Source organism: Pseudochaenichthys georgianus, chromosome 14, assembly GCF_902827115.2.
Source record: "Pseudochaenichthys georgianus chromosome 14, fPseGeo1.2, whole genome shotgun sequence".
Taxonomy (NCBI): domain Eukaryota; kingdom Metazoa; phylum Chordata; class Actinopteri; order Perciformes; family Channichthyidae; genus Pseudochaenichthys; species Pseudochaenichthys georgianus.
In genome coordinates, this window is record NC_047516.1 from 8,780,601 (window position 1) to 8,804,348 (window position 23,748).

The window sequence follows — 23,748 nt, forward strand, 5'->3', positions numbered from 1 at the left end:
GGCACACGTAAACTACCCGGAGCTTTTAGCGGTGTTCCCCACCCTAAAACGCTTCCTGCCTTCTCTCAGAGGACACCATGTCCTCGTGAGGACAGACAACACAATATCGTGTATGAACCGCCAGGGGAGGTTGTGTTGTCTCCAGTCACACACACTGGCACACAAACTGATCCCTTGGAGCGGCAGACGTCTCCTCTCTCTGAGAGCGACACAGGTACCGGGAGTTATGCACCTCAGGACAGAATTACTGTCCAGAGGTGCACCACTCTATGCAGACTGGACTCCTCATCCAAGGATCGGGAGTCCGCTGTGGGTGCGTTACGGCGGAGCCGCGTTAAGTCTGTTCGCAAAAGGAGAAAATGCTCAATGACAGTTGTTCTCTTTAATGCACGATTTAAACGCACTGTTAGGCGGGGACACACTCGTACACGATCGACCTCCGGGTCCTCTGTGCGTGTTCCCACCCCTGGCTCTGTTACCCCCAACTCTGGCCAGAGTGAAGGAGCAACGCCACACACTTACTCTGATGTTTCCGCCCTAGCCCGCAATATACGGGCTGGCGGAGATATATCAGCTGTTGTGCGGGCAGCCCCCACCACGCAGGGACAGATTGTCTCAGGCGGGGGGGGCGATCCTTCACCCACGCCCAGAGCGCGGGGCACTATGGGCCTGACCCGTGAGTGGTACAATCTGAATACAGTGGGACTCCTTCAGAAGGTGATAAACACTATTCAGAGTGCGAGAGCTTCCTCCACCAGGTCTCTTTACGACGTAAAGCCTTACGTAACCCCAGTCTCAGAGTAACATGAAGTGAGATGTCTCACCAGACGGCCCTCCTTGCTATGGTGAAGCGAGAAGAGGTGCTTATTTTGAATGACGCATGCGTCGTGGCGCAGGCTACTTATAGGGGGTGATTTCCCCTGACGTTGACGTCAAGATCACCAGCCAATCAGGATTGGCGTAATGAGATTGATGCTTCTGTTTGCTCCGCCATGAGGCGCATCCCATAGTGAGACATCTCACTTCATGCTACTCTGAAACTGGGGTTATGTAAGTAACCTATAGACTTCTCCCTGCACCTTTCCATGATGGGGTACACAAAAACTGCTTAAAGTGTACATGTTTTGTTATAATAATTGCCATGAGTGGAATACTACTATTTATTTATATATATTTTTTAACATGTTTCACTTGCATAGTACAAAAGCTAAGAGAATCAGTAATAATAGTCAGTGATGAGTAGGCTACAACTTACCTTTGTGTCAAGAAGAGCCAGAAGAGGAGGAACTGAAAGAAAGTGACATGTAGAAGGAAAATCATGGAAACAGAGATGCATAGGCCTACACCACCCTACTGAGCAATTTAGTGGAATAATGTATAGTTACCCCCATTTATACTTGCACCGTTGAACAACAAGCTGCTTTGTGTGACTCACAGTTGAAATGTCGCAGCGATAGACAGTATATCGCAGCACACTGCAGGCTCGGTCCCCCCACCCACCTCTCCGGGCTCCATGCTCCGTTCCCTCCCACTCTGCAGACCGGCTGAAGGCGGGCATGTGGAGCCGTAATCACACGTCACAGGCGGCTTCGTTATTTAAACTTGAATCGAGAGGAGTGGAGGAAAGTTTTCTCAGACGGGACAGCGTTGCCTAGCAGCTGGGCAGAGGACTCTCTACTTCACCTTTTTGTTTCCCGTAGGCTAAAACCGAGGCACCGCGGATATTTTCCCTCTTTCTATCTGCTTGTCATCCACATCTTTATAGCCAAACATGAGCCAGACCGTGACACTAAAGGGACCCTCTCCCTGGGGTTTTCGCCTGGTGGGTGGACGTGATTTCAGCACGCCGTTAACCATCTCCAGGGTAGGTAGTCTGTTGCTTCGCTGTGTATCCATTCATTGAGCCGTGTGCAAAGTGGAGATTGGCTAAACAAAACCATGATGACCATCATGATTATAATCATTTAACCGACAATAAATAGTAAAAAAAGAAATGAAGGGAACGTTTAAGTGACTCTGTGAAGCTGGAATACTTTGCCAATAAATTATTCTTCAATACGTTTTCGCCAAGGTCTATTATAGCAGTGTGCATGGGGCAGTATGAACAGGAGCTGACAGACGGTGCCGTCTAACTCCTGGCAGCTGAAGTTGCCAGTACAATTTAGTGAGTCATTGCAATTTGCCGACCATAGAGTAACATCTTTCACTATCCAAAGCGAGGGAGGAAAAAAAGCAATATGGTAGTATTGCCTCATAATTTGTCAATATGAAATAAATAAAATACAGTTTTATTATTGATATTTATTATTTTTTTCCAAATGTCTCCTCTTTCAAAAAAGGATTATTGAAATGTTTGAACAGATGCAGGAAATGGCAGTATAATAATAATAATAATAATAATAATAATAATAATAATAATAGGCTACATTGGATTTTGATAGCGTTTTTACTAGTGATCAAAGACGCTTTACATAAAAACAGAAACGGTAACAAATAAAACAAAAAATATAAACAGTCGTCCTTGAGAGATTTTTGTTTAAGGATTCAAGAGTGTTGGCCTTTCGGATCATGATTATTGTGTTATTTTGTTGATATTACCTGTTAAAGTGCCACCTAGTAGTAAAGGTAGGGGTAGTGGTTGTCTTGAACCTTCATGACCCTCATAATATGGGTCAGAAGCAAATATCCTGGCCAGTATCCAATAGTTCACCCCGGCCAGGGTAAACACAGCCCGGACCTGCTGCAGGGCTTGCAGAAGGAGAAAGGGGGGGGGGGCTGCTGACATTTGTTTTTCATCAGAGCTCATTGGTGCTGCTGAGGGATTCCAGGTGTTGTGCTCAGCTGTACCACCAGCCCTAAACAGACCCTTTAACTACAGGGCCCTAGCACTTCAAACTAGACATGTCATTTCTCGATTTACGGGCTGCCGATTAACGACTTTGAGAGAAGCAGACAAACCCTGAAGGTCACTTAAAGTGCTCTTTTCTTCAGAACCTATCCCTTTAAAGGAGTTTGTGAGGCAATGGTGAGGCATAATTTGACTCAGTGTCTCGCAGTGTGTCACTTGCTTGCTTAGTTGGCACCTTTGCTTCTTCAAAATCCCAGGAAGTTGCATTTTTGCAACTTTAGAAAATGTCTACGGACAGATCACTCACTTCATGCTTGATCTTCATGTTTGAGTTTGTGACCTTGTGCACAGAGTAGAGTTTCCATCTGAGACCATGCTGAAGCCCAGAGTAATTTAGAAAAAATGAAAAATCTACACTGCAGGCTATTGCAGGCAGCTCTCTTTGTGTTTCATGCAGAATTTGAAGTCAAATGTTGCCAGCTTCAAGGCATCTCCGGTTTTGTGACGCATACCATCCTAACTGCTTTAATCATTTGGTCAGCATGCAAGTTGTGGTTTCAATTGAGTGATTGAACAACTTCTGAATGTTGCTATTTCTTTTCATACTTGTATGACTGCCAATGTTGAAACCATGACATACAAAGAGAAGTCCTTGCATTGTGAACATTGTATAACTTTGCGATAATGGCATCAGCGAGAATAATTACAGGTTACACTTTACAGACAGTTGCATAGCGAGAATGGCAATAAAAACCGATGCTGACATGGAATAGATGCTTGTAAAACAAAATAGGGGAGTTTTGACTAATCCCTAAATCTTGGCGTGACAATTAGAGAAGGAAGCAGCTGGTGAGATGCAAACATTCATCAAAATATGTAATATCAGCGGCATAAATTCACACAGTGATTTGGCAGTATGACCCAGAATTACCTCCCAAAGACTGTTCTCTCTACCAGCCATCCAGAGCAGTTCAGTGTCCACATGATGTCACATGCTGCAGAAAACAGCTGACACACAAATGTATTTTAATTGGCCGAACTTGATAATTGTTTTATCCTGGGGTCTAATATGCTGGTTTACAGAAGTCAATAAATCACAATTATATTGATGGGGAAGTTATTAAAAAAAAGTAAAAATGGTGGGAAAGAATCCTCTTGCCTCACCATGGGAGCTGGCTGTATTCTAAGTTTGAGTCCCGGTGTGATTCATTGCTGCTGATGTACTGGAGTATCTCCTAAACGTGCTATTCATCACATGCTTGCTACATTCTTGCTGTACAGTGCGTGCCCAAGACGGCAATTACAATGTGTTGAATGGTGACACAGAAAGAGAAACATGGAGGGAGAGAGTGTGTGTTTCAGAGAAGGATAGTTTGTGGTAAAGTATCCAAAATGCCTATTCAGGGAGGCTTAAATATCGTGTAAACCTGCAAAACTCTGTGAAGGTTGTAACAGTGCCTGCTTCCTCTTTATGACTAGAGAATGTAATGTTTAAGACTGCAACGAAACACAAGGCCTTCTCTTATTGTATGCGCTATCCTTATATCATTCCTCTACTTTGCACCATTGACAGATCTCCTCCCCTATTCTTACATGTCCTTATATTAAAGCGAAGAAACACCTGCACTTGGAGACAGTGAGAGTTGTACATTCCAGTAAACAAGTTGTGATGGCAGCTGCTGCTTTTCCCCTTAAGGTGATAATGTTCCAGAATAAGCCCATTAGTCCCCTGCCAGCCCGTTCAGACTTTAGCTAGTTAATGACCTGTCTACTTGACTCTGGAAACATTTGCGCTGATAGTGTGTGTGTGTGTGTGTGTGTGTGTGTGTGTGTGTGTGTGTGTGTGTGTGTGTGTGTGTGTTGTGTGTGTGTGTGTGTGTGTGTGTGTGTGTGGTGTGTGTGTGGTGTGTGTGGTGTGTGTGTGTGTGTGTGTGTGTGTGTGTGTGTGTGTGTGTGTGTGTGTGTGTGTGTGTGTGTGGTGTGTGTGTGTGTGTGTGTGTGTGTGTGTGTGTGTGTGTGTGTGTGTGTGTGTGTGTGTGTGTGTGTGTGTGTGTGTGTGTGTGTATATAAAGGTGTTATGTGCATGAGACAGAACAAGTGACAGAGAAACACAAACATAAAACCAATGATGTAGCGGCTGAAGCATTTAGAGAAGATACGTTGGATTTGCAAGGACGTGTCAAACCGACGTCTAGGCAGAAGGTGACGCAGGACACTTGTCCATCCTGACGATTGTCAAACAGTCATTTTATGGACATGGAAATTCACCAACTGAGTGTTAGGTAAATAAGGACCCCGAGCCGTGCACAGAATCACTGTCCAGCTTCCCTTCTGACACCTTTTTGCTGTTCTTCCCTCTGTGTGGTCTGGCTGGTATGCCCATGCATGATGGGAAATGGTCTGTCACTTTTAGACTGTTAGAACATTTAGAAGGTTGTTTCCACAGGCAATATTCCTGCCATTTTTGTGACTTTCAATAATCATTAAATGTTAAAGAAAAGTTAAATGTGTCCATCCCAAACCCCAATAAGACATATTCAGAGTGCTTGTTTTGTCCAAAACCCAAGTAAATAATAATATAAAGCAGAGAAAAGCATACATCTATAAATTGATGCTGTCCCAAATCAACTACTTTAATATCATTCAATATAATGAAAAGAAGCAAATCTCCACAATGAGAAACTTTATATTGAAAAAGTAGTTTAATTATTAATCCATTATCTTATCAACTCAGCAGCACCTGAGGGCTTATCTTTCATAGAGTATCTGTTTTATTACACCTGTTGTAGCTTACTTTATCTTACTGCTATTTACGGATTTTTCTTTGTCCATCTTAACGGATCAAAGTCTAACCTCAGACAGGCAGATAACTTATCAGTGTAGGATAAACGGGGATTTATCTTAAAACAATTCCTATGTGCCCATATAAACATCCAAGGGGTTATATTAGTTACTTTCTGTAGTTATTCCTCCTGTTCATACTGGCTGTAAAGATACCCCGTCTTAGGTCATTTCAATGTAAAATGTCCTCACAGAAGTGTCCCTTTACCACAAGCTAGTGAATTTGCGAACCTATCTTTTAAAAATCAAATACAAAGGAGAGATAGAGAGTCAGAGTAATGTAGAATCGGTGAAATCCTTGTCATGTCTCATACTATTCTGCTGCATATAGAACTTCTGGAATGTGTCAGAGTTTGAAGAAAGTCTTGTAATCCATATTTGCTAAGGGCATTGGAATCATAAAGTAGGAACACATATTTTAGGTTGCATCAGCAGTAGTATAGTCAATGAACTCAGTGCCCCTTGTACCCTTTAATCTCCCTGTCTAACTTCTCTGAATACCAGAGACAGGACATGTGACCCAAAGCCACATGGGTTGTTTCTGTGACGCTGCTGGACATAATAGTAATGTTTAGGCTTTCCTCCGGCAGCTCTTTACCTAAAGCTAAAATTACAGATTCCTACGAGCTGCTTCCCACAACCAATGAACAAAAAGATAACATGGCACTCTCCAAGAATGTCCTGTTGTCAGTGAAGCTTTGGGGTTCCTGAAGCAGTATGGGCCCGAGAACAATGCAAAAAAACCTTGAGTTGTTGCTGAGCTTTTCCTGCCCATTCTTGTTATCTGATGTAATGTAAATGAGTCTCTGTGATTGATGTAAAAATGGAAGTGTGGTGAGTACGTGCCGTGAAGACTATGGGTTGAAGGATTGGAAGAAATTACAATTGTACGATTGTTTTGTTTGACTGTTTTTGTTAAGCCTGTTGAACACGATTTGTAGGACTATATCGCTGGAGCTCCACAATACTTCCCTCAAATGGTATATTTACACATTTTTGGCCTTTTACACATATTGTTCTTCCTGCGGTTTGGATATTGCACTTGTCAACTGTGGTTTTATAAGTATTGTAATAACAGTTTTCCAGATACACTTGCTTTTAGAGGCCATTATGAAAAACAGCAAGTTCTTATTCTTTGTCTATTTATTACGTTAAGTTAAGCACCCTGCAGTTTGACAATTTCTTCTCTCGCCGAGGAAGTCAGTTTTGATTAATGTGCTTTTTCTTGTGAGCTTTCATGCCAGCGTAGCATGACTGCCAATGATCTAAAACATGGTTCTTGGAAGGCTCTTATAATCATGCCAAACATATTGAAGAGCAGATCCCACATGCAAGAAGAATTAGAATTAAAGGGATGACATCACACTTTTTGATGAGTAATATCATGCTCTTTCTGGACATTCACAAATGGATTACAGACTAATTAATTTCCATTGAATCTCCCATTCTCATTTAACCCCACATAGTTCATTTTCAGCCGCTTATTGGTCTTGGCAGGTTCTGCTTCTTTGTTTCAGTGTGGTAATCACACACCAGTCAGAACCTCACACCCTGGGCTGTGTAATGGCTTTCCACAGCGTCACCAAGGTCATATCCATGGTTATGGTTATCGCAGGTTCAACAAACAAACAAAGGCTCTTGACACATTGCCAGCAATTATTCTCTGTGTTACTGAGACTCAGTGCTCCCGCCCAGCATTAGCTTCTCTGTGGGATTCACATGCATGAGGAAAAGATTGGAAGTAATGTTTTTTTTCACAGCTTTATGACTTTTTCTAGAATTTCAAGAGTTTATAATTATCTAATTTTAAAGTGACTGTGGTCATTTTAATATGTGTATGCAGACCAGAAGCTGGGAGTTTTGCCATCCTGGGTCAAACTGTGTAACTATTAAAGTCAAGAACCTCCAAAGTTAGATTTGTCATTGATTTCAGCCAGGATGATGATACAAGAGAATACTCTACGGCATAAATGTTAATGCATCACGTATAGTGCTATACACTATAACCTTCACACACCTTCATTATTTTCTTTGCGGTCTCTCGTTCATGCTCAAACAAACAGAAAAACATGAGCGCCCACAGTGAAACCACACTGTAGCACACACTCAGGCCTCAGCGTGCCACAGGATGAATCTTTGTGACATGAGGCTGTCATTTGCTAACCGCGCTATCTGTTAGCAATTAACTTTGTCACTGCATGTGGAGCAGCCCCTTTATGGAAACTGTGTCTGTTTTTGGATTGCCCAACAACCAGTAAAGTTGCTTTCCACACCATCACCATTAAATCCTTCTTGGTCTTGATCTTATGTGACCTCATCACAAATGAGCACCATTTTTCACCATTGCAACTTTTATAGTGTCAGAGAAACAAAGAACATCACTTTTTGTTGTTTTGATCAAATACCCATAGTCGTTTAGAAACCACTTCACAATTATTCACCAAAGTTTCAGTTCCATCTTCTGCCTCTGCCAAGATAACACTTTATTATCCCATGGATAAGTCCTTTTTTTAAGACAGACTTCATCTGTTATTTTTGACTTGTACTGTCATTATATCCAACAACATGAAGAGAGTAGAAGTGAATCACTCAGGTGTTGTTACCAATGGTTTCATGTGAGTATGAATGAAGACTAAAATAAAATGTTTGTGTGGTATTTAAAGCCACTTGCCCATGTCATAGAGTAAAACATACTGTAGATCTCTGAGTTAAACCATTACATCACTTTACATCTGCAGTGTGTATATATAGCAGATTATAATTATGTGGAGCACGTAACTCTGCCTACTTACATTTCCTTGCAGGCAGGAATGCTTTGTCCTCTAGTGACCACCTCAGTCTTGCCATTGTAGCACTTTGTGTGTGTGTGTGTGTGTGTGTGTGTGTGTGTGTGTGTGTGTGTGTGTGTGTGTGTGTGTGTGTGTGTGTGTGTGTGTGTGTGTGTGTGTGTGTGTGTGTGTGTGTGTGTGTGTGTGTGTGTGTGTGTGTGTGTGTGTGTGTGTGTGTGTGTGTGTGTGTGTGTGTGTGTGTGTGTGTGTGTGTGTGTTTCATGCACTACTCATGGTCTGACCCTGAGGTGGTATAACTCACTCTTGCTTGTGTGTGTTTTGGGGGTGCATGACATTCGGTCCACTATGACACAGCCCAGACACACACACACACACACACACACACACACACACACACACACACACAGACACACACACACACACACACACACACACACACACACACACACACACACACACACACACACACCACATCATAAATGCGTTCTCACCAGGGAGGTTGTGCAGATTAGTTTGGGGTAAACTATAACCTCTAGTTAGTGAATGTCAACAATGGAACTGAATCCGTTACATTTATGCTTTTGACTTTTTAAAAGACTCCATCTGTAATTTTCCTTACAATAATTCCTGCTCAATATTGTGGTTTATGTTCGATTTCCAACATTGCATCGCATCAATAAAGTTACTTTACTTTCTCCGTAATTCAAGTACACATTACACATTTCCCACAAGGCCCCTGACCTCTGAGTTTACCGGAACTGAGTCAGGGACATTTGGGCGGTCAGAGGTGTTAAATTAGGAATTCCACATCTGAACCACACGACTCAGCTATTAGTGCTTGATGGAGCGTGAACTTGTGTGCCTTTGCTCTTAAAATACTCTTCCCAAGTTAGTAAAGCTGCTTGTCTTGCACAAACTGATATTTTTCTCTCTTTCTGGGTGCTGTTTATCATTCCAGGCAATCATATCCTAATTTATCTAAGATTACTTATGTCTGTAAGAGAAGTACGTTTTCCAAAAACAATACATCGCAATGCACAGCTGTCAATGTAATAACAAGATGTTGTGGGGTCACAGAAAGGTATCCACGTAGAAACTTGGATGACAAGACAAAGATGAATCACTGACACTTGACATGTTAGTTGTTCATTAACTTGAAAATCTTCCTAAATACTCTGTTCCCTGTGTGGTTATGGGTACAGGTAGTCATTTTAGTCTTTTAGCTCTTTGGGATGTTACAAAGTGCTGGAATCCATCCTACGTTGTTAGGATTTTTGAGATTTCTTTTTTGTTGTTGTATCTGTTTCTCAATTAAACAATTCATGTGTCAAACTAAATATTAATCTACAATAATCAAGTCATCAATATTTTAAAGCAGAAATATATGTGACTTTTGATTATTTTCTGTTTTTTTTCTGTATTATACAATTAAAATGAGTTTTTCTTGATTGTTGGAAAAAAGCAATCTTAAAATATCAATTTTTTTTACCATTGTATACAATATAATTAATCAAGTAAATAATCAGAACTTTATTCGATTCATTCGATAAGGAAAATAGTTGTTGTTCTTCTTGTAGGTGCTTCTCTTGTCTTTGCCATTTCAGCCAGGTACTCTTGCCAGCTGCCGACAGCTGTTGCTGCTGCAAGATTTATAAATCTTATTCAAGGCATTGTAAACAGGAAATGAATACTGAATAACCATTGCGCTTTTTCAATTTGCTCACTCTTAGTTAGGTGGTAGTAAAATGTCATAGACTATTGCTTACAATTCCTCCTAAAAACAATGTGACTACAGCAATTGCATCCAGCTGCCGAAGATCTCCTCACTTTAAATTGTGAATAAATAATATAGAAATGGAATATGGAAAACGAATCCACATCATACAGTAGCTTCACAGCACATTGGGTGTACAGAGAAGAACGATGACGTGATGACAAATGTTGGCATTTTATTACATTTTAGTTTTTTTGCTGTCAGAGTATCCTTCTTTGCAGCTTGCTGCCATATGATAGGGACTGTTTCACTGTGGATATCTTGGTGTGACAATGGAATTTAATGGGTCTTTTCACAGTTATTTGTGTCAGCCAAAACCAACTATCAGAGGCAGGCCTGGAAATAGCCACGACATTTGTGTGTGTAATAATGGAAAATTGTTATCAGATGTTGCTTAGTGTGCGGGTATGTGTGTGTTCCCGTATTACCAGTTCCTACTCCCGCCTTTGCCTTATTTGATGGCTTGAAATGTCCACAGACTTTTGAGTGGGTTTCTGGAATAAGAAATCACAGAAAGAAACCTGCTTACTGTCCAGGGGCTCAAAGATAATCTTCCAAATTAAAGTGATGTGGACTTATGCATCAATACAGGCCAAGTGAGAAATCAGAGAAAGCTTAAAGAACTTATTGAGCAAATGTTTGTAAATGAATCTAACATTACACAGAGACAGGTTCAAAGTTCCTTCATGCAAACTCTGTTAGCTTAGAAAATGTAAACCTAGAGTGCTGCCCAAGGCAATATCACATAAATCAAAAGAGAGCTGCTTTTTGTTGTATTTGGCCACTGTGTTGACACTTCCACGCTAATACTCTTTTCTTGTTTTTATTTCTTCCTGACAGTTTGACACCACTTATAACGGCCTTTTCTTTTTCGTGTGTGTGTGTGTGTGTGTGTGTGTGTGTGTGTGTGTGTGTGTGTGTGTGTGTGTGTGTGTGTGTGTGTGTGTGTGTGTGTGTGTGTGTGTGTGTGTGTGTGTGTGTGTGTGTGTGTGTGTGTGTGTGTGTGTGTGTGTGTGTGATTCCTGTAGGTAACACCAGGCAGCAAGGCGGCCCAGGGCGACCTGTGTCCAGGCGACACCATCTTGGCCATCAATGGCGACAGCACGGAGCTCATGTCACACATGGAGGCTCAGAACAGGATCAAAACCTGCACTCAGCAGCTCACACTCGATATCAGGTAACACAAGACTGTCCTTAGAGAGCATTAGTCATCTGATGAAACCCTTATACCAGGGGTTCTCAAAGTGCGGCCCGCGGGCCAATGGCGGCCCTCGGAAATGTTTCTGGCGGCCCGCGATAGTTAATGTGACACGCTGAAATGCATGCGTTATATTTTAATCCTCCATGGTTGTATCTAGTAAGAATTAGAATGGAATTTAAAAATGGTAAAACTGCGCCCCCTGGGTTGTCATTCCTAAATTATGAATGACAGCTTGTGGAAAGTTTGCTAGACTACTGGTTGCATGGCAACTAGGCATCTCGCGAGTTGCGGTAATTGGTTGGTACAATAAAGAAAGGATTTGTTTTGGAATTATTTTTGTGTTCCGTTTTTTCTTGGGCGGCCCTCAATCCAATATTGGGTACCTAAATTGGCCCTCACTCATCAAAACTTTGAGAACCCCTGCCTTATACCAACCTACAGAATGTGTAGATTTCATCATGATGTTGCTGTTGCACCACAAACCCCCTTATGCTGGCAGTAGACATGGATCCATATAGGTGCAAAAAGCTTCTACTTTTATACCTCATTTTGAATCATAATGATCAACATCCTCTCTGAAGAACCAGCACCTTACCGTGGTTTGTGTGCCCTGATGAACCTGGGGGCTGTGTTGTCTGGAACCTTGTGTTCCTGGTAGGGTCTCCCATGGCAAATTGGTCTCAGGCAAGGGGCCAGACTAAGATTGGTTCAAAAGACCTCATGAAAGACGACACAGGAAGTGAGGATACCCGGCCCGGAGGAAGCCCGGGGTCCCCTTCTGGAGCCAGGCCCAGAAGGAGGACTCGTCGGCGAGCGTCTGGTGGCCGGGCTTGCCACGGAGCCCGGCCGGGCCCAGCCCGAAAAGGCAACGTGGGCAACACCTCCGCTTCTCCGTCCCGCGGGCCCACCACCTACGGGAAACATCGATGGGGTCGGGTGCGCTGCCAGAAGGGTGGCAGTGAAAGCGGAGGGTCTCGACGGACCAGACCCGGGCGACAGAAGCTGGCTTTGGGGACGTGGAACGTCACCTCTCTGGGGGGGAAGGAGCCGGAGCTTGTGCGGGAGGTGGAGCGGTACCAGTTGGATCTGGTTGGGCTCACCTCTACGCACAGCGTCGGCTCTGGAACCTTACTTCTGGATAGGGGTTGGACTCTATTCTTCTCCGGAGTTGCTCAAGGTGTGAGGCGCCGGGCGGGTGTGGGGATACTCACAAGTCCCCGGTTAGGTGCTTCGTTGTTGGAGTTTACCCCAGTGGACGAGAGGGTCGCCTCCCTACGCCTGCGGGTTATGGGGGGGAAAACTCTGACTGTTGTGTGTGCTTATGCACCCAACAGCAGTTCAGAGTATTCGGCCTTCTTGGAGACCCTGGAAAGAGTCCTGTATGGGGCTCCTGAAGGGGACTCCTTAGTCTTGCTGGGAGACTTCAACGCACATGTGGGCAATGATGGAGACACTTGGAGGGGCGTGATTGGGAGGAACGGCCCCCCTGATCTGAACCGGAGTGGTGGTTTGTTACTGGACTTCTGTGCTAGTCATGGATTGGCCATAACAAACACCATGTTCGAACATAAGGATGCTCATAAGTGTACGTGGTACCAGAGCACCCTAGGCAGAAGGTCCATGATCGATTTCGTTATCGTATCATCGGACCTGAGGCCGTATGTTTTGGACACTCGGGTAAAGAGAGGGGCGGAGTTGTCAACTGATCACCATCTGGTGGTGAGTTGGGTCGAATGGCGGGGGAAGCCTCTGGATAGACCTGGTAAGCCCAAACGTGTAGTTCGGGTGAACTGGGAACGTCTGGAGGAGGCCCAAGTTCAGGAGGCCTTCAACTCACACCTCCGGCGGAGCTTTTCGGGCATTCCTGTGGAGGTTGGGGACATTGAACCAGAGTGGTCGGTGTTCAAAGCCTCTATTGCCGAAGCCGTGGTGGGGAGCTGTGGTCTCAAGGTCCTAGGTGCCTCAAGGGGCGGTAACCCTCGAACCTCGTGGTGGACACCGGTGGTCAGGGAAGCCGTCCGACTGAAGAAGGAGGCCTTCAGGGATTTGTTATCCCGGGGGACTCCCGAGGCAGTTGCAAGGTACCGACAGGCCCGAAGGGCAGCAGCCTCATCCGTGGCCGAGGCAAAGCAGCGGGTGTGGGAGAAGTTCGGAGAAGACATGGAGAAGGACTTTCGGGCGGCACCAAAGTTGTTCTGGAAAACTGTCCGACACCTCAGGAGGGGGAAGCAGGGAACCATCCAAGCTGTGTAAAGTAAGGATGGGACGTTGTTGACCTCAACTGATGGAGTGTTGGGACGTTGGAAGGAACACTTTGAGGAACTCCTGAACCCGACAACTCCGCCCTCTATGTTAGAGGCAGAGCTGGAGTATGACGGGGGATCGACACCAATCTCCCGGGGGGAGGTCACTGAGGTCGTCAAACAACTCCACAGTGGCAAAGCCCCGGGGGTGGATGAGATCCGCCCGGAAATGCTGAAGGCTCTGGGTGTTGAGGGACTGTCATGGTTGACACGTCTCATCAACGTTGCGTGGAAGTCGGAAACAGTACCGAAGGAGTGGTAGACCGGGGTGGTGGTCCCCCTTTTCAAAAAGGGGGATCAGAGGGTGTGTGCCAATTACAGAGGCATCACACTACTCAGCCTCCCCGGGAAAGTTTACTCCAAGGTACTCGAAAGGAGGGTCAGGCCGATTGTCGAACCTCAGATTGAGGAGGAACAATGCGGATTCCGTCCTGGTCGTGGAACGACGGATCAGCTTTTTACTCTCGCAAGGATCCTGGAGGGGGCCTGGGAGTACGCTTATCCGGTCTACATGTGTTTTGTAGACTTGGAGAAGGCGTATGACCGGGTTCCCAGGGAGTTACTGTGGGAGGTGCTGCGGGAGTATGGGGTGAGGGGGTCTCTACTCAGGGCCATCCAATCTCTGTACTCCCAAAGCGAGAGCTGTGTCCGGGTCCTCGGCAGTAAGTCGGACCCATTTCCGGTGAGGGTTGGCCTCCGCCAGGGCTGCGCTTTGTCACCAATCCTGTTTGTAATATACATGGATCGGATTTCGAGGCGTAGTCGTGGGGGGGGGGGGGGGTCTGCAGTTCGGTGGACTAAGGATTGCACCCCTGCTTTTTGCAGATGATGTGGTTCTGATGGCTTCATCGGTCTGCGACCTTCAGCACTCACTGGATCGGTTCGCAACCGAGTGTGAAGCGGCTGGGATGAGGATCAGCACCTCCAAATCTGAGGCCATGGTTCTCAGCAGGAAACCGATGGACTGTCCACTCCAAGTAGGGAATGAGTCCTTACCCCAAGTGAAGGAGTTCAAGTATCTCGGGGTCTTGTTCTCGAGTGAGGGAACAATGGAGCGTGAGATGGGCCGGAAAATCGGAGCAGCGGGAGCGGTATTGCAGTCGCTTTACCGCACCGTTGTGACGAAAAGGGAGCTGAGCCAGAAGGAAAAGCTCTCTGTCTACCGGGCCATTTTCGTTCCTACCCTCACCTATGGTCATGAAGGATGGGTCATGACCGAAAGAACGAGATCGCGGATACAAGCGGCCGAGATGGGTTTCCTCCGCCGGGTGGCTGGTGTCTCCCTTAGAGATAAGGTGAGAAGTTCGGTCATCAGGGAGGGACTCGCTCCTCCTTCGCGTCGAAAGAAGCCAGTTGAGGTGGTTCGGGCACCTAGTTAGGATGCCACCTGGGCGCCTCCCTAGGGAGGTGTTCCAGGCACGTCCAGCTGGGAAGAGACCAAGGGGTAGACCTAGGACCAGGTGGAGGGATTATATCTCTTCGCTGGCCTGGGAGCGCCTTGGGATCCCCCAGTCAGAGCTGGTTGATGTCGCCAGGGAAAAGAAAGTTTGGGGCTCTCTGCTGGAACTGCTACCCCCGCGACCCGACCACGGATAAGCGGGAGAAGATGGATGGATGGATGGATGATCAACATCTTTTTTTTTGTTGACCTTAAAGGGGAGTTCAACATATTTTACACATTTGGGTCTTTTTAAAATTATTTTAAAGCACTTATAAATCCTTTTTTTACCGTTTGAAACACCTCTGAGCTCAGGGCTACAATAGCCCCTGTTTCCATTACACAATTAAATTGTCTGAACTGCCTGCATTGCATTATGGGTAAATAATATTTAACATGAAAAAATAATGTGTGGAGTAAAAATCTGAACTGACAATGCTCCCACAGTCAATTGTTGTAATAATCATATGGAAGTCCACACACATACCAATAATGTTGATGTATTTAGTTTATTATGTGACAAGCATGTAGTCTACTGTATGTCTAATGTAATTGCTTGCAGACGTGTAATTTAGAGGCGCTTGCTTCTTTAGAATATGTGACAAACTGTACATGAAGCCAGTTTTCCACAGATGAAGACTGATGGGAATTTTGACATTCAGAATAATTGGAAATCAGTAAATGATTCCAACATTAGTCACTGAGTCAACGGTCGTCCCTTTTTTGTCAGCAGTGGCTGCTTTTGGTTTTAGTTTTGAAGCTCATTAACTGCAATTTTTGAGAAAAACGTTTTTGTGACAAAGGTGATTTACTGCCTGTGGTCCAGGAACACATTGTTTCTATTTCGGGTCGATTGCTCAGCTTGGTACAGTGGAGTCATACGGACAGATGACGGGTTTACGACGGTTTAAAGGAATCACTCTCTGCTCCTATAGAGCGCTGTCAAAGTAAATGAGGCTTGCGCATACAGTGAGTCACACAGTGACCTTTTGAAATGGACTTCACAGGTCGATGTTGCTCATTTTGCCAGGACATGAGGCTGGAAAATTAGCTCCTCAAAATATTTCTTAGGCTATGTAAGGATGGATGATTCGGCCTAAAGCGAAGGACAGAAGCAACATGTTTCTGTCAACAGGAAATCATCCATCTAAACAGTTAATGACAGAGAGAGGGGAGGGGGGGGGGTAACCAAGGAAAAACTGAAATGTCAGTTGCTTCCCACATTTATATTAGATGGTTAGTGTAGCCAGCCTACTGGAAAGTGCAGAGCAAATCTGGCAACCTCTGAATCCCGTCCTCTCAGATGAAGAACACTGTGTGGTTTAGCCAAATGGTGCCTCAGCTCTCTCCTTTTAGGGCAGCAGACAACACAGTCTCTTTCCTGTAACTGTTAGGAGCACCATGTTGACTTGCAGATGCGGTGGAAATAAGAATAAATCCCGGAGTAATCTGACCTGTCGGATAAGCAAAGCTTCACACATGCTGCAGGAACCTACATTCAGACAGAGAAGCACTTTTCTCTCTCTCCTTTCTTTCCACTGTGTTTGTGCTTTATAGTATGCACTCTAGCATGCAACAGACGTCCCTTTCCCCACAGACTGTAGTAGAAGCCATCCATCCATATATCAAGCTGAGCGTTAAGTGGTTTATCCACATTGGGATGGTTAATTTATTTAAGGATACAGGAAGTAGTATTCAGCGCAAAGACTGGGGAAGCTCTTCTGCAGCTGCATGACCACAAAAAAAGGAACTCCCTCACATAACCCCTTGCACCTTAACTTCGGCTTCAATCTTCCTTTAAGAAGTCAACATTGTTGGAGACATTACAGCATGTAATTTAGTGTGATTAAATAAAATAACCACAAGTACACCACCAGACAGTCATGTTGTTCATCAACCCCCCTTAATTTTCCATCGAAACTGATGAGATAGCAACACAGCAGATGCAAAACAAGGTTATCTGCTGGTATGTGACCTTTCCACAGATTATTGCTTGAATAATTATAGTCTGAACTGCCCTGCCGCTGGACAGGAGCAGGGTAAGGCGTGTCTGAGAGATAGGCATGCACCTTTGGCTCCAGAGCGCTGAGCTGAAATGAACTGCTGGTGAAGGGCAGGGCAACAAGGGTACAAGGAGAAGAAAAACAAGACTTTAAAAAATGGATATAACGTTTTAGGCTAGCAGACAGATAGGAGTTGAATAAAGGCATGGCTTGAAGGTGTGGATTATGAGAAAAGACAAAAACAACAATGGTGGAAAGAGAGCAAGACAAAGAGAAGTCAAAGCCAAATAGAGGAACGGTGAACCAGAGTGACTAAATGAGAAATCCACATGGCCTCTTCTCTGCCTCGACTGCTGGTTTACTGCCAACATTTTCTGCTGGGTACATTGCTGGAAATTAAATTACACGGACAACACAGTGAAGCAATAGTTGAATTTCTTTCCCTGAGATAGGGGACTTGCGTCACCACAAGTTTTGAAATAAAGTGGATATTAATAGAATATCCCTACCGGACACTATGAAAACACAAGATAAAGAAACAAGACTTTCTCACACACACTTCAAGTCAAATATACATTTCAGGCTGTTTATAGGTTCAAACTCATTCCAATTCTGTTCAATCCATAGCCTGGGGATTAAAGTGTTACATTGGGTGTCTTTAACATCCAGTGTGAGGTAGCTTTTGGCAGGAATAAAGCTGCACAGGAAGTTGAGATAATAAATGGCAACGGTCACTATGACAAGGCAGACAAACAAAAGCCACCCTAATAACCTCAACCTTCACCAACAGGATGAAATAGGTCATGGTTTTGGCCTCTACTTATTAACCACTAAAACACGATTCAAATATTGAAATAAAAACGGCACAATACAAAGCAACTCTAAGGTAGGTTTTCACATTTTCAAAACCTTGAAAATGTTCCCTCATTAAGACAGTATGTTCTCCATTTAAACATTAAAATCCATAGAATGGGGATCTCCTATTCGTTTGAAAAATACAAGTACTTAGGTTATTTATTGAAGGAGATTGGTTTTTATTGAAACATCCCTCAGTTGTGGAAATAATTTAGTAAACTAAAAGAGAAAAAAAGTTGGGAGTGACTCAAAGAACTCATGTTGACTCACTAGAAAATAATATTTTAGAGGTCACCACTTCTCAGCCCTCCATTAAAAGCGTAGGCCATAAAGCACTCAAAACAGACGCAGAGTCGTAGAGGGAGAAACGGGAGACCTATAATTTTGTGTTGCTGCCGATGGACAAATATATGAGTCTACATGTCTGCTGAGAACCAAAATTACAGTATACTGGCTGCATCTGAGCTTGAGGTCTTGTATAACACAATAATGTTCCTTTGTAATGTCTTTGCATTTATTACTTCACAACCCCGATTTTTTCATAACTCCTATTACCGGGCATTTTGAAAAGTGCTCCACATCTGAAGTTGGTGCCCAAGGAAGCTCTTGAAAGCTACATTTGAAAAAAAGAAGCTTCATTAAAATTCAGCCCTGCAGCTGTAGTTTTTTCCCCATGAATGCGGTCATTTGAGGAACATTTCACCTTTCAAATTCTCATATACTGTCATAAATGTCAGTTCTCCCGGATTTTCTTCTTTTTGTGTAATTTACAGGCAATTATTTCTACTGACTTTGATGTCGCCTGTCCTTTCCTTCTTGCGCCACTATGACTTGTGTGGTTATTACATGCATTTAGTTCTCAAAGACAATTCTTCCAAAATAAATTAACTTATTTTGCATTGGTGTTCCTTTCATGATTATAGAGATGTCTCTATCTGCCACCAAAGTTCAGTTTTGTTGAAATTTGGTGGCGAAGAAGGCCATAGCAAATGATCGTTATCATCTATCCATGTACCGCCAAAGAAGACACTTGATGCAGAAAATGGAAAGTATGGTACATTAAACAATGACTCTTGTATTCTTGGACTGTAAATACAGCAACCAAGTTACGAGAAGGATTAGAAGATAAAGGAAACGCGTTAATTGGGGAAAAAACAGAGAAAGAAAGACAAGGAGAGGCAAACAGAAAGAAAGTGCTCTGAGGTCACTGCCGCTTTACCATAGCTTTCCATTTCCATCAGGCCTTCTACTGATCCAGGCCTGTCAATGCTCCACTGTGAGGTGAAACACCCTTGCTAGTTTCTGTAAGTTCTTAGCTTCAGTTATTAAATAGAGCTGTGTCATCTCGCTTAGAAGGAAAAATGTCCGCCACCCCCACCACAGACACGTACACTATCCAAGTTCACTGTAATGTCAGAGGACCCGGACAGACACACAATGGACTGTCCGACTGTGTCATGTCTGCTTTGCTTGGCCTTTATTTACTCGGCCCTAAACTTAGTCTTTGAGCATGTGAACCAGCTGTGGTAGAAACCTTTTCTCCCCTATTTCCTCCTTGTTGTTCTTTTCATGCTCATCCTTTGATTTCTCCATCAACCATTCTTCCATGATTTGTCCAAACCTAATTCCTTCACTAATGCATAATGTCTTTTTTATATCTCCCTTCATCTCGCTCTCTTCCAACCTGTCTTCACCTCCCTGCTGTTTCCCTACATTTGCCAGAGCCTATTGGAGAAGGCCATGTGGTTTAGAGGCCTGAGAGACAGATGATGGCGGTTTGGATGTGTTTCCACCGCTGGTCAGGCAGTTCGGAAAGCATCATGCTGGGGTGGCAAGTTAAATGTTCTGAGAAATGAGTCATGTTGTCTGAGCTGTGTGTGTTACTCTGGCTGTGTGTCTTGTTCATATGAAGGAAGGACACCCTGCTGTGTTTGTTTCAGTTGAACTCACTGTTGAAAGGGAAATGTAGGATTAGCTTCAGGTCAGATGGAGATGCAGATGGTTATAGTTAAAAGGGCCAGTTCACCCCAAATAACACAGAAACATGTTAACACAGACATATAGTTGTGCTGCTAATCCAGTTATTGGAGTCATTTGTGCCACTCAAAACACTGACAATGACATTTAGAAAAAAGCAGCTTTCAGAAACGAATTCCTGGTTAGTCGGGATAGGACCTTTTTGTATCGAAATGTATGCTTTCTACTGAAAAAGAATGCACGTGAAAAAATATACATGAACATCCATTTTATTGGGGCCACAGAAGAACAAGAAAATTGTAGCCATTTTTGTGTTTAAATCAACATTTGCATTAGGTAATTTGGATTTAAATGAATCATTACGAATCATAGTAAAACGAAGGCAGAGCATAATGTGAAATCAGAGAAAACAAGCAGAGAAAAGACCTCTGAAGACTTGCCCCTGCTGCCTTTCTTTGACTCTCAGACCTGTTACTCACAGTTGAGGAATTATGCACGAGGCTGCATGGGACCAAAGGAACACAGGACTCCAGCTGCGATGAAGACAAAAAGAAATACACACACTCACAGCGCTCCACTACAAGCTTCGCTGGATTCCCCTTCATCATCCCTTCATCGCATCATTCTTCTCACGCTCTCCCAAGGTCTCTTTCTTTTGTGGTGAACCATCAATAGAGTTTGAGGCTGCAGCCCCACGAGGACGAATTCGGTCGTTTGCGTTACTGTTTAGTGTCATATAGACCGTTCGGCCACACGAGGACGACCGAATATGGCACTAAACGACTGAGGAAACGACAACGGGTCCCAAGGTGGATAGAAATGCATACGCCACTCTCTGGGGGGTCAAACAGCTCCGTGTGTGCGCCCTATACGGACATATTCAGATCACTGATAGTGATTGCGCAATAGCCCCGCCTCTCCCCACCTCTTCTGCTCACCTCCGCTTACCCCGCGCCAGTGCTGAAGTGTTTCGCCACCAACAACAACAACAATGGCGGATCGCAGAGTTGCTATCGTGCTCCGGACGCTATTGACCATGCTACAGTTGTTTGTGCAACATCTACAGCAATAATGATGAGGCAATAGCCCCGCCTCTCCCCACCTCTGCTGCTCACCCCCGCGTCAAAGTAAACTGCATCCTGAATTCAGATTATTTATCTTTCTCTCGCGAGTGAAGTCTAATCTGACAGGACGGAGACACGCAGCTCTGCCCACCTGCAGCTCCTCCCGCTGCAGCAAAACACACACTTCAAGTCAGATCATCACCCTTAGCTATTTTAATTACCTCTCAAACTACCTAAACTAGTTATAAATATGTTTATTTTTTACTGTCGGCCGGGTCACTCATTACTGGATCAGCTGCTGCATGAGACAGACACTGACGCTGTCCGAAGAGAAGGAGGAAAAAGAGAGGCTCCGTGTATTTTATCATTATATTATATAGAGTCGTTATTCATTTGTTTTAAAGCTCAATAAATAACAAAGAAGACCTTTGACCGGCACTTTTATAATTTTGTCCTGAAGATTTCAACTTTAATACACGCTGACTGGCGAAAAACTCTGCCCGGTTCCCTCGGCCCCCACCGCGGAGAATAAACAGAAGGGCAACCATGACAACCATGCTTCTTCGCTGCTTTTGTGGAGGAAGTTACAGTGCCACGTAGAGGCTCCTGCATATGTACTGCAGCTTCTCCAGCGGTTGGAGCTAAACGGAGCGGTCTCGTGTGGGCAGACACTATCCGGATAATTATTGCATGTGGACGGAAGCCGTTTGCGATTGCGTTTGCGTTAATCCTATGCGTTTAGCCGTTTTCGTCCTCGTGGGGCCGCAGCCTGAGAGGCTGTGAGGATGGGGGAGACCACAAACCTCCCTCTTGCTCACTTGCATCGATCTTGTCATTTCCAAGATGGCGATCTTTTCAAGTGACACCCCAAAATTGTTCAGATCAGACCCTCATCCTCTTTAAAAGGAGGTTATCTACTTTTAATCTCAGGGGAGAAAACATTTAGACTCTTCTCACATAACAAAATAACAAAGGAACTCCTCCAGTGTTGGTAACGTATAATAGAAAACCATACTTTTTCAGATGGGTTTTACAGAGCGAGGCATCGGGGCAAGACTCTTCGGTGAACCCTGAAATGTTCAGTGATCAGCCGTATTTTAATTTCAGGGCATTTTGTTTTATAGCCTTGTCTCATGCTCCTCCTCGAATATGGTGATCCTCTGCAGCCAAAGTAAACTCATCCACCACTTTAAAAACCAGATATCCCCGATCAGGAAATTAAACCTGACGGGGGGAGGTCAGGCAAGGGAAAATATGACCATAGGAAAGTGGTTCTGATGACCTGAGACTTTCTATGTTCTCTTCCGTCTCTGCATGTGTTGTTTTTCTTTGTTTCCCCTTGATTTTGTCTATTTTCCTGTTCTTATTCAGACTTCTGACATTGGTAGTTTTTTTCCTTTCTTTTTATAATCCTAACAGTACTTTTATGGCCAATATTATGTGATCTTTTAAATCATGTCCTTGCTTTTTGAAGTTCCTTATGATGATAACTGTGACCATTTGAAAACAAAAACCAAGTAACTTAACAATATGAGAACATGTGGATCTATATTTCAGAAACGTGTGGTCTATGAGTTTTCTTTGTCTTCCACTTTTCTTTCCATTTATCTGTATTCAATAATGTTCAAATCTGAACTATACAGTTCAAAGCAGATGCTGGATGAAAATCAAAGACAACACTTAAGGAATGAGCCTGGAACTACTCATTCCTATCCTATTTATCATTTTGAAAATGTATTAAGAAAGTGCACCTAAACAGAGGAGGTACAAGTAAATATGGGAAATTGATCATTCAATTTGAAAAAAGCTAGGAGGGTGTTTTATGCCTCAGGCTCGATTTTCACCTTCGATCTTATAAAAAAAAAAAAAGACGGAGGAAATTAAAAAGCAAAGAAGAGAAGAGAAAAAAAAGTTAGTGATGATCCACGGGTTGATGAATGTAAAGCAACAGCTGGATCCTGATTCCTCACATACTGACAAAAAAATTATACAGTTCATTGTCCTTATCCAAAATGGTGTGCAAGAAAATGTTTCTTTGCTGTACTAATGCTACATTACATTTAAAATACTTGATTATGTCCATTGCTCAATATTTAGCCTTATAACTGAAATCGCAGCCAATAGGCTTAGCAGTCACGTGGCAAGTGGAATTAATCATAACAACATTACTGACATCCCTCTTCAGAATGACCTAATGAATGCAACAGTGTAACACTGTAAATCCCAAGCTGGTCTGCCTCTCACAGTTTCCACCTATGCGTATCCATTTAAATCTCCATTTAGATGGATGAATGCAAAAATTCCATGTCTTCTGTTTCGCACTTCTGAAATGTCAATTCAAATAGGCCATTTAATACTGAGCATTTACTTGTTTCAATGGGCTGTTTGTGCGGTAACTATCGAAACTAAACTATCAGTCGGCTTTCTGGCGTTGGAGGGGCATGTCAGCCCACGCAGTCTGCCAGACACTCGTCACCTCATAAGAGTGTCCTTGATAGCAACACCTCCGTGGTTCATATCTGAAGCATTGCCTCAGCTCAGCCAACGCTGTGCCAGCTGCAGCCTGGTGACCTCACCTCTTCAGACGTCAAGCCACCCTCACTGTGGGGTCCATGGATCCATGCAGCACACTCACAGTTAATATTCATGTCCTGT

At 43.9% G+C, this 23,748-nt stretch overlaps 1 protein-coding gene across 1 annotated transcript in view; it reads left to right on the top strand.

The window, feature by feature from the left end:
* Nucleotides 1-1,537: 1,537 nt before the first annotated feature.
* pdlim4 (PDZ and LIM domain 4) overlaps nucleotides 1,538-23,748 on the top strand; it is a 52,127-nt gene continuing 29,916 nt past the window's right edge. The window contains exons 1-2 of the mRNA XM_034098960.2: nucleotides 1,538-1,864; nucleotides 11,281-11,429. Of these exons, the coding sequence (XP_033954851.1) occupies nucleotides 1,772-1,864; nucleotides 11,281-11,429 (242 nt within the window). The 5' untranslated portion in view covers nucleotides 1,538-1,771. The remainder of the gene's footprint in view (nucleotides 1,865-11,280; nucleotides 11,430-23,748) is intronic.